The 14,664-nt window shown below is 41.5% G+C and overlaps 1 protein-coding gene across 1 annotated transcript in view; it reads right to left on the bottom strand.

The window, feature by feature from the left end:
• nrp2b (neuropilin 2b) overlaps positions 1-14,664 on the bottom strand; it is a 100,695-nt gene that overhangs the window by 64,674 nt on the left and 21,357 nt on the right. The window contains exon 3 of the mRNA XM_063005387.1: positions 6,212-6,393. Coding sequence (XP_062861457.1) covers positions 6,212-6,393 — 182 coding nt within the window. The remainder of the gene's footprint in view (positions 1-6,211; positions 6,394-14,664) is intronic.

Genomic DNA, 14,664 nt, shown 5'->3' with positions numbered 1-14,664 from the left:
CAGTTTCAGGTACCTTAAAAAAAAGAGTCGGAAGGAATCATTTTGCTCTTTTTACTGACAAAGAACCGACTTTCTCGCTGATGTGAATCAATGGCTAGGAGAGTAGGTGCAGGAACTACCCCTACCTGTGCTTGACACCACTGTCATGGTGAATAAACCATTAAAAAAGTTAGCATGCCACTCATATGGTTTAATTCATTTTAGTACACGGATTGTCCTAATCAGTTTCATTGCAAATCGTTCCCATTACAACAAGTCATTTACGTTTCCATGGCTCGGTTTACAGATGCCCCCAACATTCATCTGCAGCCCCGTGCCAGCAGATTACGTCACAGAACAAAACGGTGCATCAGGTAAGCTGGATCGGCAAAACATTACCAATGGATGTAATCAGCTCAAGTCTTATGTGTTTTTTTTCTCAGTTTGTGGCAATATGAACTGCTCCATTATGGTTGTTGTTTTGTTTTTTTGCAATTCATACAGCACGTAAGCTGAGTGAGCTATAGTAAATATAAAAATATGCAGTTAATTGTCAGTTTGATAGCTGTTGATCAAAATGTGAAGGTTCACCTTCTGGATCGACAATAACCTGCCACTGGTGAGCTCTTAACCTTCCCTCTCCTGTATTATTGATAAAAAAAAAAGGTACATTAACACTGTCGGGGAATAAAAATCTACTTCTGCTTTTTTTCCCTTACATTTTTCTTTAACACCCCACACACACAGTCACAAACACGCAGGATTCAAGCTTTTATCATCAGTCTTGACTGCAGATTTCCTCACATTAGCATGTCAGTTCATCTCTGCCGCCGGTCTGTTGTTTAGCCTGCAGGATCTCTGTTCAGCAGCTCTAGCATACGCTCACCCACACTTACACTAGCTCCTCATGCACGAATGTGTCAAAATGTGTTTTTTTTTTTTTTAGACTTTATGTGACCCTGTCTGCCATGCGCTGACCCCCCTCGCCTACACTCACAGCCGGTAAGGCAGGACAGCAGATCTCTAGCGTGTATCCGTACTTCACAGCATCTTGCACGCTTGAGTAAACCTCATACTTCATACCATCAGCCCTTATGTTCCTGCTCATTAATTCAGGGTAAGTGAGGGTGGAAAAAAGGTAACCCAAAACAGGCCAAAGAGAGGGTTCCTAACTGGACTGTGACAGCTCCGAAGAGAAAGGAGGAATTGTTATTGTGGTGGGTTGATGGGTAGAACTGGAAATGTTTGTCACGGATGAGTGAACTCAGTGTGTGAGAAGCTGATATTCACAGCCATCTAATACGTGTGTGTGTGTGTGTGTGTGTGTGTGTGTGTGTGTGTGTGTGTCTGGGTACTAGCAAAGACAAGCAAGTCGCCCTTTATTCATATCTGAACTGTGCTGGAGCTGCTGTAACACTCGAATTTCCCCCCCATGGGGGTCAATAAAGGAATCTTATCTTATCGTATCTGGTCTACTAGCCATGCTTTCTCTCACATGTTTTATACCAGGGTCACGACCCGTAATGGGTCACAGAGAAAAATAATAATGATTAAATAAAGGAATTTTAACAGGCAAGTAAACACGAAATGAGCTCGTACACAAACGCCCCCTTGTGGAGGCTTTACGTTACATCTTGTAAACCACAGTGGGACCAGATTGTCACAATTTTTATTAATTATGTTTATTTTGTTTTGTGTTTCATTTTGATGCATCGTTTGTGTAAAAAATCATGGACAAACTGTGGGTCGCTTGAAAAAACCCTGCAGACACACATACACACACCCATTACTTATAGGGCAATTCAGTGTCTCCAATTAACCTGGCTACATGTCTTTGGACTGTGGGAGGAAACCAGAGCACCCGGAGTAAACTCACGCAGACACGGGGAGAACACAGAAAGGACCCAGATCGCCCGATCTGGGGATCGAACCCAGGACCTCCTTGCTGTGAGGCGACAGTGCTACCCACTTAGCCACCAAAATGTGTGTCGCTTGAAAAAAACCCTGTTCTATACAACAGAGCCCAAAGTGGATCAGATGCATTTGTTATAAAACAGGGCTGGGTAATACGATCCTGAAAATGGCTATATTAGATTTGGATAAATTATGACACTCTACACAATATAACAATACAGAGACAAATCATTATTACACACAATAGAATACAATAAAATATGTTCATATTTCTTTTATACTGTCCATCTTCTTTATCTCATATGACAGATTGAAATAAAACGTTCAGCCATCATAAAACTCTGGTTCATTTGAAGCGGCTATTGCCATTGTTGCTGAAAGACGGCTCAATGGAAGTATTGGCATCCATCAGCAGCTGTTAATTCACATAAAGCTTCCAGACTGTACACAGATTTGGTGGGGGCTCGGAGCGGACTTGTAAACTGAGGGATATGGTTATGGCTGAAAAGGGATGGGGTGTGGCTGTCTGATAAGCTCATACTAGCTTTGGCGCTCACTGGCTCTTGCTACCCACCGTTCCAGCTCACTTGTGGTAGAGATCGGATGAAAGTCTGCCAACTGTAACCGTAGCAACAGAAGGATCTGATCAGAAGAAGGGTAAGTCAACGGAACTGTTATTGCTGATGGATGTAGAAATACTGTAGGGCACGAGATGCCTTAATTGCCTCACTGTTTGAGGTTAGTGAGACCTACAACATCACTACACCATCATCGCTTTGTGATGGTTGGCTGCACAGATGGGTCAGCTTTCTCCAATGCTCTCCGTCTCACGTCGCTTGTACCAGACTATCCCCTGCTAACACGTTCCATGTTGTAATGTTGTCAATTCAGCTTATTCTTTGTCTTCTTGTTTCTACACTCACTGTTCATTTTATCAGCTCCACTTACCATATGAAGCACTTTGTAGTTCTACAATTACTGACTGTAGTCCATCTGTTTCTCTGCATGCATTGATGGTCAGGACTCTCCCAGGATCACTACAGAGCAGGTATTATTTAGGTGGTGGATCATTCTCAGCACTGCAGTGACACTGACATGGTGGTGGTGTGTTAGTGTGTGTTGTGCTGGTATGAGTGGATCAGACACAGCAGCGCTGCTGGAGTTTTTAAACACCTCACTGTCACTGCTGGACTGAGAATACTCCACCAACCAAATATATCCAGCCAACAGCGTCCCGTGGGCAGCGTCCTGTGACCACTGATGAAGGTCTCAAAGATGACCGACTCAAACAGCAGCAATAGATGAGCGATCGTCTCTGACTTTAAATCTACAAGGTGGACCAACTAGGTAGGAGGGTCTAATAGAGTGGACAGTGAGTGGATACGGTATTTAAAAACAGCAGCAGCGCTGCTGTGTCTGATCCACTCATACCAGCACAACACACACTAACACACCACCACCATGTCAGTGTCACTGCAGTGCTGAGAATGATCCACCACCTAAATAATACCTGCTCTGTGGTGGTCCTGTGGGGGTCCTGACCACTGAAGAACAGGGTGAAAGCAGGCTAAAAAAGTATGTAGAGAAACAGATGGACTACAGTCAGTAATTGTAGAACTACAAAGTGCTTCTATATGGTAAGTGGAGCTTATGAAATGGACAGTGTGTGTAGAAACAAGGAGGTGGTTTTAATGTTACGATTGATCGGTGTATATGACATATAGTGGCAGTTTGATAAAAGCTTTTTCCCAGGAGGCTGTGCAGTACTGGGGAGACACAACTCCAGGATGTATTTGCCTAAGACTGCTACCACCACTAAAAACGGTAGAAGGTTTCTGCCAACACATCGCCTGCCAACACGCTAAGAAAAACAGTCCCAGTCTCGGTGCTTTCTTTTTTTGGTTTGCTGACTCTTTTTCTTCAATTTTTTTCTCTTTTTTGTTGTTTCTTCTCTCTCAGGCGTGCGTTGCGTCTCATAAATGGTTTGCCGACGCATTCTGGCATCAGGCTGGTGAGTTCAAATGAATCAGCAGCGATTGGAGAAGGAACCCAGTCTAACACAATCAAATTAGAATCTCTCTCACACGTACACATTTAAATTCACGTAATTACCCAACTATCTCTGCATCCACACAGAGATCATCTGAGCACGCACACACACACACCCACACACAATTTCACCTGAACCGTCACAAGCGTAACAAAATTATAGTACTGCCATGGCAACCGCATGCCTCCACGTTCTGACAGCTCTAATCATTATAGCCTGTTTATGATGGAAAGCCTGCGACTGCCAGATACCATAGTTCTCATCCCAGCATCTGCTCAGGGTTCAGAGGAGAACCGCCGGACATCGTTCTCACTCTCGGTTCATGCCCAGGGGAACTGTGATAGCAAGTCTTTAGTTCTTCTCGTGAGAGGAAGTGAGAGATCCTGCACTAGTAGTAAAGTGTCGATTTCTTGAGTGGAAGGTGTCGGCGCTAATGAGAGTGTTAAGTTGCAGTTTAGGCTAAGGGTCTCATTAGAATTGAAGAAGAATAGTTATTTCTAATAGTGCTTTAAAGTGAATGTGAAATTTGTTTATCCCTAATTCTAACAATCTATTTGGTTTTACTAATAACCTTATTATTTATTTATTTGATAATCATGTTATTATGCTTGTATTATTGATTCATTAAACTAATGTGAACAGGGACTGAAGCAGACTTACTTAAATTAAAGGAATAAATTGTAGTGTTTAATGTATGTGTAAATATAGATAAACAGAGAGACAGACAGACAGACAGACAGACAGACAGACAGACAGATTGATAGATAGATCGATCGATCAATAGATAGATATATAGACAGACAGACAGACAACCAGACAGACAGACCAATTGATCGAAAGATAGATAGACAGACAGACAGACAGACAGACAGACAGACAGACAGACAGACAGACAGATTTTTTTTACTGCTACTATTTCTACTATCTACTATCACTGCTACTACCTCTGTTGGTGAGACGCCATACAAAGTTTATTGTACTTGTATATAGTGACAATAAAGATTCTATTCTATTCTTTTTTATTCTATTCCATTCTTATTTATCCCAAGTTGATTTATTGTGAGGCTATAAAAGTGTAAGGTAGTCTGTAATGTAAATAAATTGATTTAATATGTACAATAAACCCATATTACTTTTAAATTTGTTGTATTGTTTTGTTTACAGCATCTGTTGTCGGCCACCCTTCTCCCATCAGCGACTGAAGATCAGGTCTCGATTACAGAAACATTCCTGGAATGCTTTGTGAGGGATGAAAGGAGAACTGAAAATGCCCGTCCGCTATTTTTTTTCTCCCCACTGCTGCTGCCTTGAACTGAATTCGTCACACTTTTTGTCGAAGAGACATAAAAGGGAAAACTGAATCACATGGGAAGATTAAGGATAATCAGGACACATCCAGGGGGCAGTGGTATTAAAAGACATAACAGTGCAGTGCTTTGTGTATCAGGGATCTGCTACTGAAACGAACCAGTCAGACATCAATCGCTTTAGTTTACACTGTAAAATAGCTCGAACATTTTCCTGCTACCAGACAAATCCTGACCAACATCACAGCTTCCTCCGGTCATTATTAGTAAATCAACACTTGTTATTTAGGTAGTAAAAATAGGACTCCAGTCCCTCCAGTACTTAAAAGCCGGTCGTTACTTGTTGTGTTGGTGGGACTTGGCACGTTGTTTAGAGGAAGGGCTGTGGTGTGTGTATCCTGTGTGAGATGGTATTGTACTATGTGCTAATGCATGCAACTCTGTCATAGAACAAACTGTGATGGTCACAAACTCAGTAACACAAAGACCTGTTAAATTCCCACTGTCTGAGAGTACAAACAATTACAGAGAATAAAAGGCTTACATTTATTTAATCTTATATCACAATAAAGACCACATTACAAAAGTACATATCTGTTTTATTACTTAAGATAAGATAAGATAAGATAAGATAGCCTTTTATTATCCCACAGGGGGAAATTTGTAGTGTTACAGCAGCTTTTTTTATTTTTTTATTACTTAGAATAAAGTACTGCAATCAATGCAAGTTAAATTTTACTGTAAAACTACAAAAACTAGAGTATGATCTTTGTGTACGTGTACAAATCATTTATGCACTAAAATTGACTCTCAGATTTAAAATGGCTAATTAAATCCCAATAAATTACTTTTACTACAGTAAATCCCAGTCAATCCCCATGCAAACATGCCTGTGAGTCAATACAAATAACACATTTCTACCGTGACAGTGGTAAAGAACGTGCAACATTGGGTGGCTTACCTGTCTTGTGGATTTCATAGCGTAGCGAAAAGCCGGCTCCCTGGTGAGCATAGTCAGACACGAATCGGATGTGGAGTACAGAACCAGATGAGATGATTGCTGGTGGGGCGATGTTACTACAGTGCCTCCCCAGTAAATCTCCAGATTCTGAATTGCCATCACGGATCTCGACGAAGTCATATCTGGAAAACAAGGGGCATAGCAAAGGACGTGTTTAAGGGCAACAGTCTAGCACAGCATTTAAATCTGTAACTTTAGCATGTTTGACTTATTGACCTGAAATACATGTCACATATATTCAGATATTTCTTTTAATTTCCTAATTTGTCTAAACAAAAATGTTTTCTTTCATTTTAATCAATCGTATATCTTGGATCTAAAGGATCGGGTTCCACCTGGAAACACTGAAAGCAAAGCAAGGATATCTTGGACAGGGTGCCAACCTATTGCAGGGCTTTGACCCCCAAAACCTGAGACATAGCCAATCAAGTCTGTGTAAACGGCCGCTCAGGTGGCGCAGCGGTAAAATATGCTAGCACACCAGAGCTGGGATTTCAAATACATCGTATCGAAACTCAGCTCTGCCATCCGTCTGGGCTGGGCGGCTACATGAACAACGATTGGCTGAGGGTGGGATGAGCCGGACCAGGGTTCCTCATAACTGATGCAATTACGACTTCTGCTGGCTGATTGATGGTGCCTGCACAGAGTTGGGGAATAATGCTGATCAGGGTGTGGCTCTCCGTGCACAAGGCTGATCCGCATGTGAACTCGCCTCGTGCAGGTGAAATGATGCAGTTGGTACTGCACACGTGTCGGAGGGGGCGTGTGTCAGTTGCGAAGCTCCTCAGTCAGAAGTGGAGGGTTGTATCGGTAGAGGTAAAGCGTTAAGCGATCAGGGTAATTGGATACGACTAGATTAGGCGAGAAAATTGGGGGGGAAAATCTAAGAAAAAAGTCTGTCTCAACGCCCAGCCAGCTGATAGCACAGCTGAGATTCAAACCCGGATTGAACCTGTAAACCATCAGCATTGTAGACAGCTGTGCTACCCAAGCGCCAATTAAACAAAAAAATACACTGTTAGCACACAGGCAGAGTGTGAGCACAATTACTGCTAACAGGACAAGAACATAGTTTGTAACAAGCTCAAAACTATACTTGCTCCCATACAAATGTATATACATGCAATTATGCGCCTGTATTCCCACACAAATGCATAAATGTTTGCATCCTGTTTCGTTGAACACCTTCATACTAACTAATGAGTTTTCTCTTTTTCTCGTTACAATTTCTGTTCCGAAGCTGCCTTTGCCCGAGGAGGTTACATACGCCGTGGTGGAAAGGAGTCTGATTTCAGTTAACTACGGAAAAAACACGTCTATTAAGCGCCCCCAACATTTCCTGCCTGATTACACCAAATGGACTCCATTCCTCAACGACACAAAAAGCTGATCCTGATGACAAGCTAATTAAAAACCGCTAAAACCGAAGACTTTACATCTTGTACTAAAACAAATGGATCATTTCAATTGTTTTTAAACTAAAACAGATGTAAAGCAGGACTGCCAGCCTGATTAGTACCGCACTATCAAACTAGCTGGTCTTGTTTTCTTTACACTTTGTGATTTTAAACTGTCTAGCTCTTTCATAACTAGCTGCAAGACCTGTTATAAGCGCAAGCTAATAACAGGGTAATAGAGAACTCAGAAAATGCATGTTGCACGATTCAGCATTTAAACATTTTATCATATTATTCAAGAACTCTCTGTATAATTGCACACAGAGGAGAAAAAGAGTGCTACCGCTAATCTAAACCCAGGTCTATTAAGTCTGTGTCTCCTTACTGTACCCGAGCAGAAGAGAGTCATTGTTCAACAATCAACATCATCAAAAGAGTCAAGATTCTCCAGCTGGAGAAGTCAACGAGTCTCAATGTGAAGTGGTTCGTCTTTTTCCAGCTGCACGCTCAACACAATAGCACTAGTGTTGATGCGAAGACAAGCCGTGTTCTTAAAATACACGTAAGTCTTGAAAAATAAATGACAAATGACAAGGATCTTTGCTTAGGCTGTTGTTTTGCTATTGACGCGTGTACAGCTCGGCTTTTTACATCAAGTGACTAGACAAGAGCCAGACAAGGTCAGCTAATCAACTGCTATTGACTTGTGTCTTCTGTAAAAACAATAGGCTGGGTTAGAATGAGTTAAATTGGGTTTGCTAATGCCAAGTTCACACTACACGATGGTCGCTGTACAGTTCACACTACTCAGCTGGATCTCTTGTAATCGGGAGTCTTTCAAGTCGGTGTGTATTTCACACTACACGACTGATCGGTGATAGGGGGTTTCACACTACACCATCTATCACCAACTGGAATCGCAGGCGAGCTTCTCTGGTCTCCCAAACTACGTTTTGTCATGAAAACAAACGCGAGAAGTGATGAGGGGTTTAATGATACCACGTCCAAATATGCACGTCAACAAGTAGCGAGTGATCAAAGTTTTGTGCGCTGATGTACAGCATATAAACAAGTGGGAAAAACAGGAACAGCATGGATTGTTCTATAGTTAGTCGGAGGTTAATAAATATTTTTTGCAATGCAACGTTGGTGTTACATTTTGTAGAGAACGATACGGTCAGAAATACTGTAAAGCTTGTGTGTGTGCCAATGTATTCTGATATAAACTATATTACGCCCCTGTCCCACCTTTTTACAACTTCTCCCCTGCGTTTCCCCTCACCCTGTATCTTGCGTTCTCATTGGCTGTTCGACATAGCACTAATTGCCAGTCGGGCAACTTAGATTCAGATATTCGACAAGCTGAATATCTCGCTCGGATCGAGTTGTTGAGTAGTTCACACATAGCGATTGAGAGCCGAGTTTTGATTGCCGAGCAAACGCCGAGTTGCTCCCCAGCCGGCAAATCTAGCGCCGATCAGTCGGCGAACGAAAATCAGGGCAAAAATCGTGTCGTGTGAACCAGGCATAACTAGCTTTTCTGTGTAAATGGTCTGATTAGAAAATGAACAGCCCAATGGGCTACATAAAAATACAGCAAGCTAAAGAACATGAGCAGCCACTTGATGGTGGTTAATGACGGACGGTTTGATTGGTGTGTCAGGACCTCTCCATTTGTCCTGTTTGGCTTTGGCTTGCTCTTGAGTTCAAAGGTCATACCACTAAATTCCCAACTGGCAGATGATGGGTTAATAAAAAGATAAAGTAAGATGTTTGAGTAGAAGTTTGCACTGTTACTTCAATAACACTGGACCCAATGATATCTGTGTAGTTCTCCAATAGGTTCTGAGGTCGACCTGCACGTTTTTATAGCGGCCAGGTCCACCTTTTCCTCTTTATTTTCCAGCCTTTTATAAATAGCCCAGCTCTGAATGATGGACGACAAAGGTGCGAAAGACATTTCAGTAGGTACACACTGTGCGCTGGGGGAACTAGAGGAAGAAAGAGAGCTTCCGAAACCTGACACTGTGTCCGGCTCATTAAGTGACAGACACCAGCAGGTGTCTTCAAAACCCTTAACACACACACACACATCTGATAAACACATAAACACATTTGTGTATGTACATCAAGTTAATCCCTCAGAAAAACAACCACACGATTACTAATTGGGGAGGCAAACACACACCACAGAGACACACAAAAAACAGTACACTAATAAATCAATACAGTCATGCCTTCAGCATTTCATTTTTATGCGTGAAGCAGATAAGCAGACAACCATCTCTGTAACTCTGTTGTTTTTAATCAGTTCAAGTAGTACAGCAGTAAAGAAAAACATATTGAGTAAACCAGATTTAAAGATTTTAGAGATTTAAATGGGAACCGGACGGATCTATCTTTTTTCGGCTGCTCTCGTATTAGATGGATCTGGTCTGTGCATTAGACTTACGCTGGATGCCACTTCCAGACGCAACCCTCCTGGTTTAATCCGGGCTTGGAACCAGTACTGAACACACACTGACAAGTGCACCTACCCAACGGCTAGGCTGTTTCAGCCAACCACCAACAAATACCAACCTTCAGACATTAGCATTTCAAATCCGTGCAGACGCCTGACCAGATAAAAGAACAAACTTTTAGAGATGTTTACATTTTCGGAATTTAGCAGAAGGTTTTATCCAAAGCGACTTACCGTACTGTGACAGTATACAATCTAAGCAATTGAGAGTTAAGGGCCTTGCTCCAGGGACCAACAGCAGCAACCTCACAGTGGTGGGGCTTGAACCAGCAACCTTTTGATTAGGAGCCCAGCACCTTAACCGCTAGGCTACAACTGCCCTCGTGGGAAGTAATGTAAATATTAAGCTTGTAAACTTTAATGTACAACCATTCAGTTATGTTAAAAAATGTATAGACAGACGGATAATAATAATAATAATAATACGAGGGATCTGCAAAGGGTTTCTGCACTTCTATGTACAGTGCCTTGCAAAAGTATTCAGCCCCCTTGAACTTTTCAACCTTTTGCCACATTTCAGGCTTCAAACATAACGATATGAAATTGTAATTTTTTGTGAAGAATCAACAACAAGTGGGACACAATCGTGAAGTGGAACGAAATTTATTGGATATTTTAAACTTTTTTTAGAAATAAAAAACTAAAAAGTGGGGCGTGCAATATTATTCAGCCCCCTTGCGTTAATACTTTGTAGCGCCACCTTTTGCTGTGATTACAGCTGCAAGTCGCTTGGGGTATGTCTCTATCAGTTTTGCACATCGAGAGACAGAAATTTTTGCCCATTCTTCCTTGCAAAACAGCTCGAGCTCAGTGAGGTTGGATGGAGAGCGTTTGTGAACAGCAGTTTTCAGCTCTTTCCACAGATTCTCGATGGGATTCAGGTCTGGACTTTGACTTGGCCATTCTAACACCTGGATACGTTTATTTGTGAACCATTCCATTGTAGATTTTGCTTTATGTTTTGGATCATTGTCTTGTTGGAAGATAAATCTCCATCCCAGTCTCAGGTCTTTTGCAGACTGCAACAGGTTTTCTTCCAGAATGGTCCTGTATTTGGCTCCATCCATCTTCCCATCAATTTTAACCATCTTCCCTGTCCCTGCTGAAGAAAAGCAGGCCCAAACCATGATGCTGCCACCACCATGTTTGACAGTGGGGATGGTGTGTTCAGGGTGATGAGCTGTGTTGCTTTTACGCCAAACATAACGTTTTGCATTGTGGCCAAAAAGTTCGATTTTGGTTTCATCTGACCAGAGCACCTTCTTCCACATGTTTGGTGTGTCTCCCAGGTGACTTTTTATAGATATCTTTGAGAAATGGCTTTCTTCTTGCCACTCTTCCATAAAGGCCAGATTTGTGCAGTGTACGACTGATTGTGTCCTATGGACAGAGTCTCCCACCTCAGCTGTAGATCTCTGCAGTTCATTCAGAGTGATCATGGGCCTCTTGGCTGCATCTCTGATCAGTCTTCTCCTTGTTTGAGCTGAAAGTTTAGAGGGACGGCCGGGTCTTGGTAGATTTGCAGTGGTCTGATACTCCTTCCATTTCAATATGATCGCTTGCACAGTGCTCCTTGAGATGTTTAAAGCTTGGGAAATCTTTTTGTATCCAAATCCGGCTTTAAACTTCTCCACAACAGTATCTCGGACCTGCCTGGTGTGTTCCTTGGTCTTCATGATGCTCTCTGCGCTTTAAACAGAACTCTGAGACTGTCACAGAGCAGGTGCATTTATACGGAGACTTGACTACACACAGGTGGATTCTATTTATCACCATCAGTCATTTAGGTCAACATTGGATCATTCAGAGATCCTCACTGAACTTCTGGAGTGAGTTTGCTGCACTGAAAGTAAAGGGGCTGAATAATATTGCACGCCCCACTTTTTAGTTTTTTATTTCTAAAAAAAGTTTAAAATATCCAATAAATTTCGTTCCACTTCACGATTGTGTCCCACTTGTTGTTGATTCTTCACAAAAAATTACAATTTCATATCGTTATGTTTGAAGCCTGAAATGTGGCAAAAGGTTGAAAAGTTCAAGGGGGCTGAATACTTTTGCAAGGCACTGTATTTGTTGGAAGCTGTGAGGGTGGGAGGAGTAGTAATCGGTCGTGTCTAAGAGACTGAGAGAGACGCTTATAGTCCAGATTTAGCGCCATCTGATTTCCATTTTTATGGACGCTCAAAGAAGCTTTAAGGGGAAGAAAATTTTCCTGTGATGATGATGTGAAAGCAGCGCTGCATCAGTGGCTATTGGTAATAGATAGAGTTGTAAAATAAAGTGTGGAAACTTTTTGAAGAACCCTTTTAATAATAATAATAATAATAATAATAATCTATTCAGTGCCTTCATTATGCTGACAGCCTGAAGGAATCTGAGGTCTCCCATGCTGACAGACCGGAAGAAGGGGCGTGAGTTATTTGGACTGGTACTTAGAGAAAGCTGCAGGCGGTTTTTGGACCGTTCTAGTTGCTGACGGAGTCCAATTCAGCCCACTCCTCAATTACCACACATACTGCCATGGCTACAATAACAGCATTCACACAGTGATAAGGACACACAGGGAGTGACGCCAGATCTCTGATCATTACAATCTGCCTGTTAATTGTCTTTCACACTTACTACTTCGCAGACGAGAATCTTTTTCACAGCTGTACTTACCCATCAAGCTTCAGGGGTCTGCACACACCCACTCCAACACACACGCTGGGGTAATCAAAGGCCACTCTCTATTTAGGAGTTTCACACAATGACCCTACTGTTTCACCATCACCCTCAAAGCAACAACTTATTTACAGTAAGAAAAGCACAAGTGAAGCTAAGAGCTAATAATACTTATTACAGCTAAGAATATAAAGCCCTGCCAAACAGCCCACATTGCTGCCAAATTCTAATTCTAATCAATGTGACCTGAACCTGCTGGTAAAGAGTTGCTTACTTAGAAAGACAACTTTGTAAGCTGCAGAAAGTGAATATGCATAAGTGTATGTAAGTGTATGTAAACGACTAACGCGGTATCCAAGTGAAACCACACCTGAGTTCACAGAGGCCGTTAGTTTCACTGTTAAAGCAAAAAGCTCATGCTAGTATTTTACTGCTGACGGTAGAAGATGGAAAATAAAAAGACAATGAATGGCAGATTCTAGTTAGAGCTAAGTGCTGTAGCCTGGTTTTAGGTGTTTTTCAAGTCTGTAGCAGGTAAAACTTAAAAGCAAGTCTTCAAAAATAGAGACAAACTGCTAGCATAATCTCATTTGCACACTCATACATATGCCTCATATGCCTGTCTATATGTAAAATGTAGCATTGCACACCCTGCACACTTCCCCACTGGACTGAGTGTATATACTGCTTATCCAACTTTGTAACTACTTGCATATGAAAATAAAGGTATTCATATTCGTATTCATAACTGTTTTCCGATTAACTCATTTACAAAAAACAATAGTAGCCTGGCAGTAGTAGCTTGGTGGTTGAGGTAGCAGAATTACTGTCACCATCAGAGCTTGAACAGTTCGAACAGTCTTAAATGTGCTAAAAGTCTTAAATGTAAATATAAAACATACTTTTACAGAATGTGAGATTTGACAAATAAAGAAGTGCATAGAATTAGGACATTTTATGTGGATGTATTAGTATAAGATCAGTACTGAGTATGTTTTAAAATGCAGAAATTAGTGTCATGCAACTAAAATGAATTAAATAAAAAATACACATCCTTTTCTGTTAATATAATGTTATTTATTATTATATTTTATATTATATTTATATATTTTATATTTTATTATATAGTGTCTGCGTGGGTTTCCTCCCACAGTCCAAAAACATGCAGTCAGGTTAATTGGAGACACTGAATTGCCCTATAGGTGAATGGGTGTGTGTATGAGTGTGTGTCTGCCCTGCAATGGACTGGCACCCCGTCCAGGGTGTTACTGTGTGCCTTGCACCCATTGAAAAGCTGGGATAGGCTCCAGCACCCCACCGCGACCCTGATTGGATAAGCGGTTAAGAAAGTGAGTGAGTGAGTGAATGAGTGAGTTTTATCTTCCAGAACGAGCCTTCTTACACGTTGTGCGTAAACAAACAAAAAAAAATAGCAACAGCAAAAATAATGGCCAAACACTTAATATATGGCTGTGTAATAACACAGAATGCTACCAATGAAGATCTGAAGCGGCGTAATTACAGCAACAATGGTTCCTACTTTAAAATTACTATTTAGTAAGCAGTGTTTAATTTGGGATGAAGGCCGTGTCAACACACACGCTGCAGCGGCACCGAATGACCCCTGCTGTGTGTGTACTTCAGCATGAGCAAGCAAGACTCGGAAATTATACCCAAATTTTTTAATACAGCTTCCAATTCAATTTATTGACATATTATTTAGTGATATTGTGCATGATTTAACACAGTTCAGGCATGTAAACACAGAACACACAGCTTTAGCCAGCTAAAGCTTACACAGATTTAGC

The sequence above is a fragment of the Trichomycterus rosablanca genome, chromosome 12 (genome assembly GCF_030014385.1).
Source record: "Trichomycterus rosablanca isolate fTriRos1 chromosome 12, fTriRos1.hap1, whole genome shotgun sequence".
Classification (NCBI taxonomy): domain Eukaryota; kingdom Metazoa; phylum Chordata; class Actinopteri; order Siluriformes; family Trichomycteridae; genus Trichomycterus; species Trichomycterus rosablanca.
This window is presented reverse-complemented; position numbering and strand designations above follow the sequence as displayed.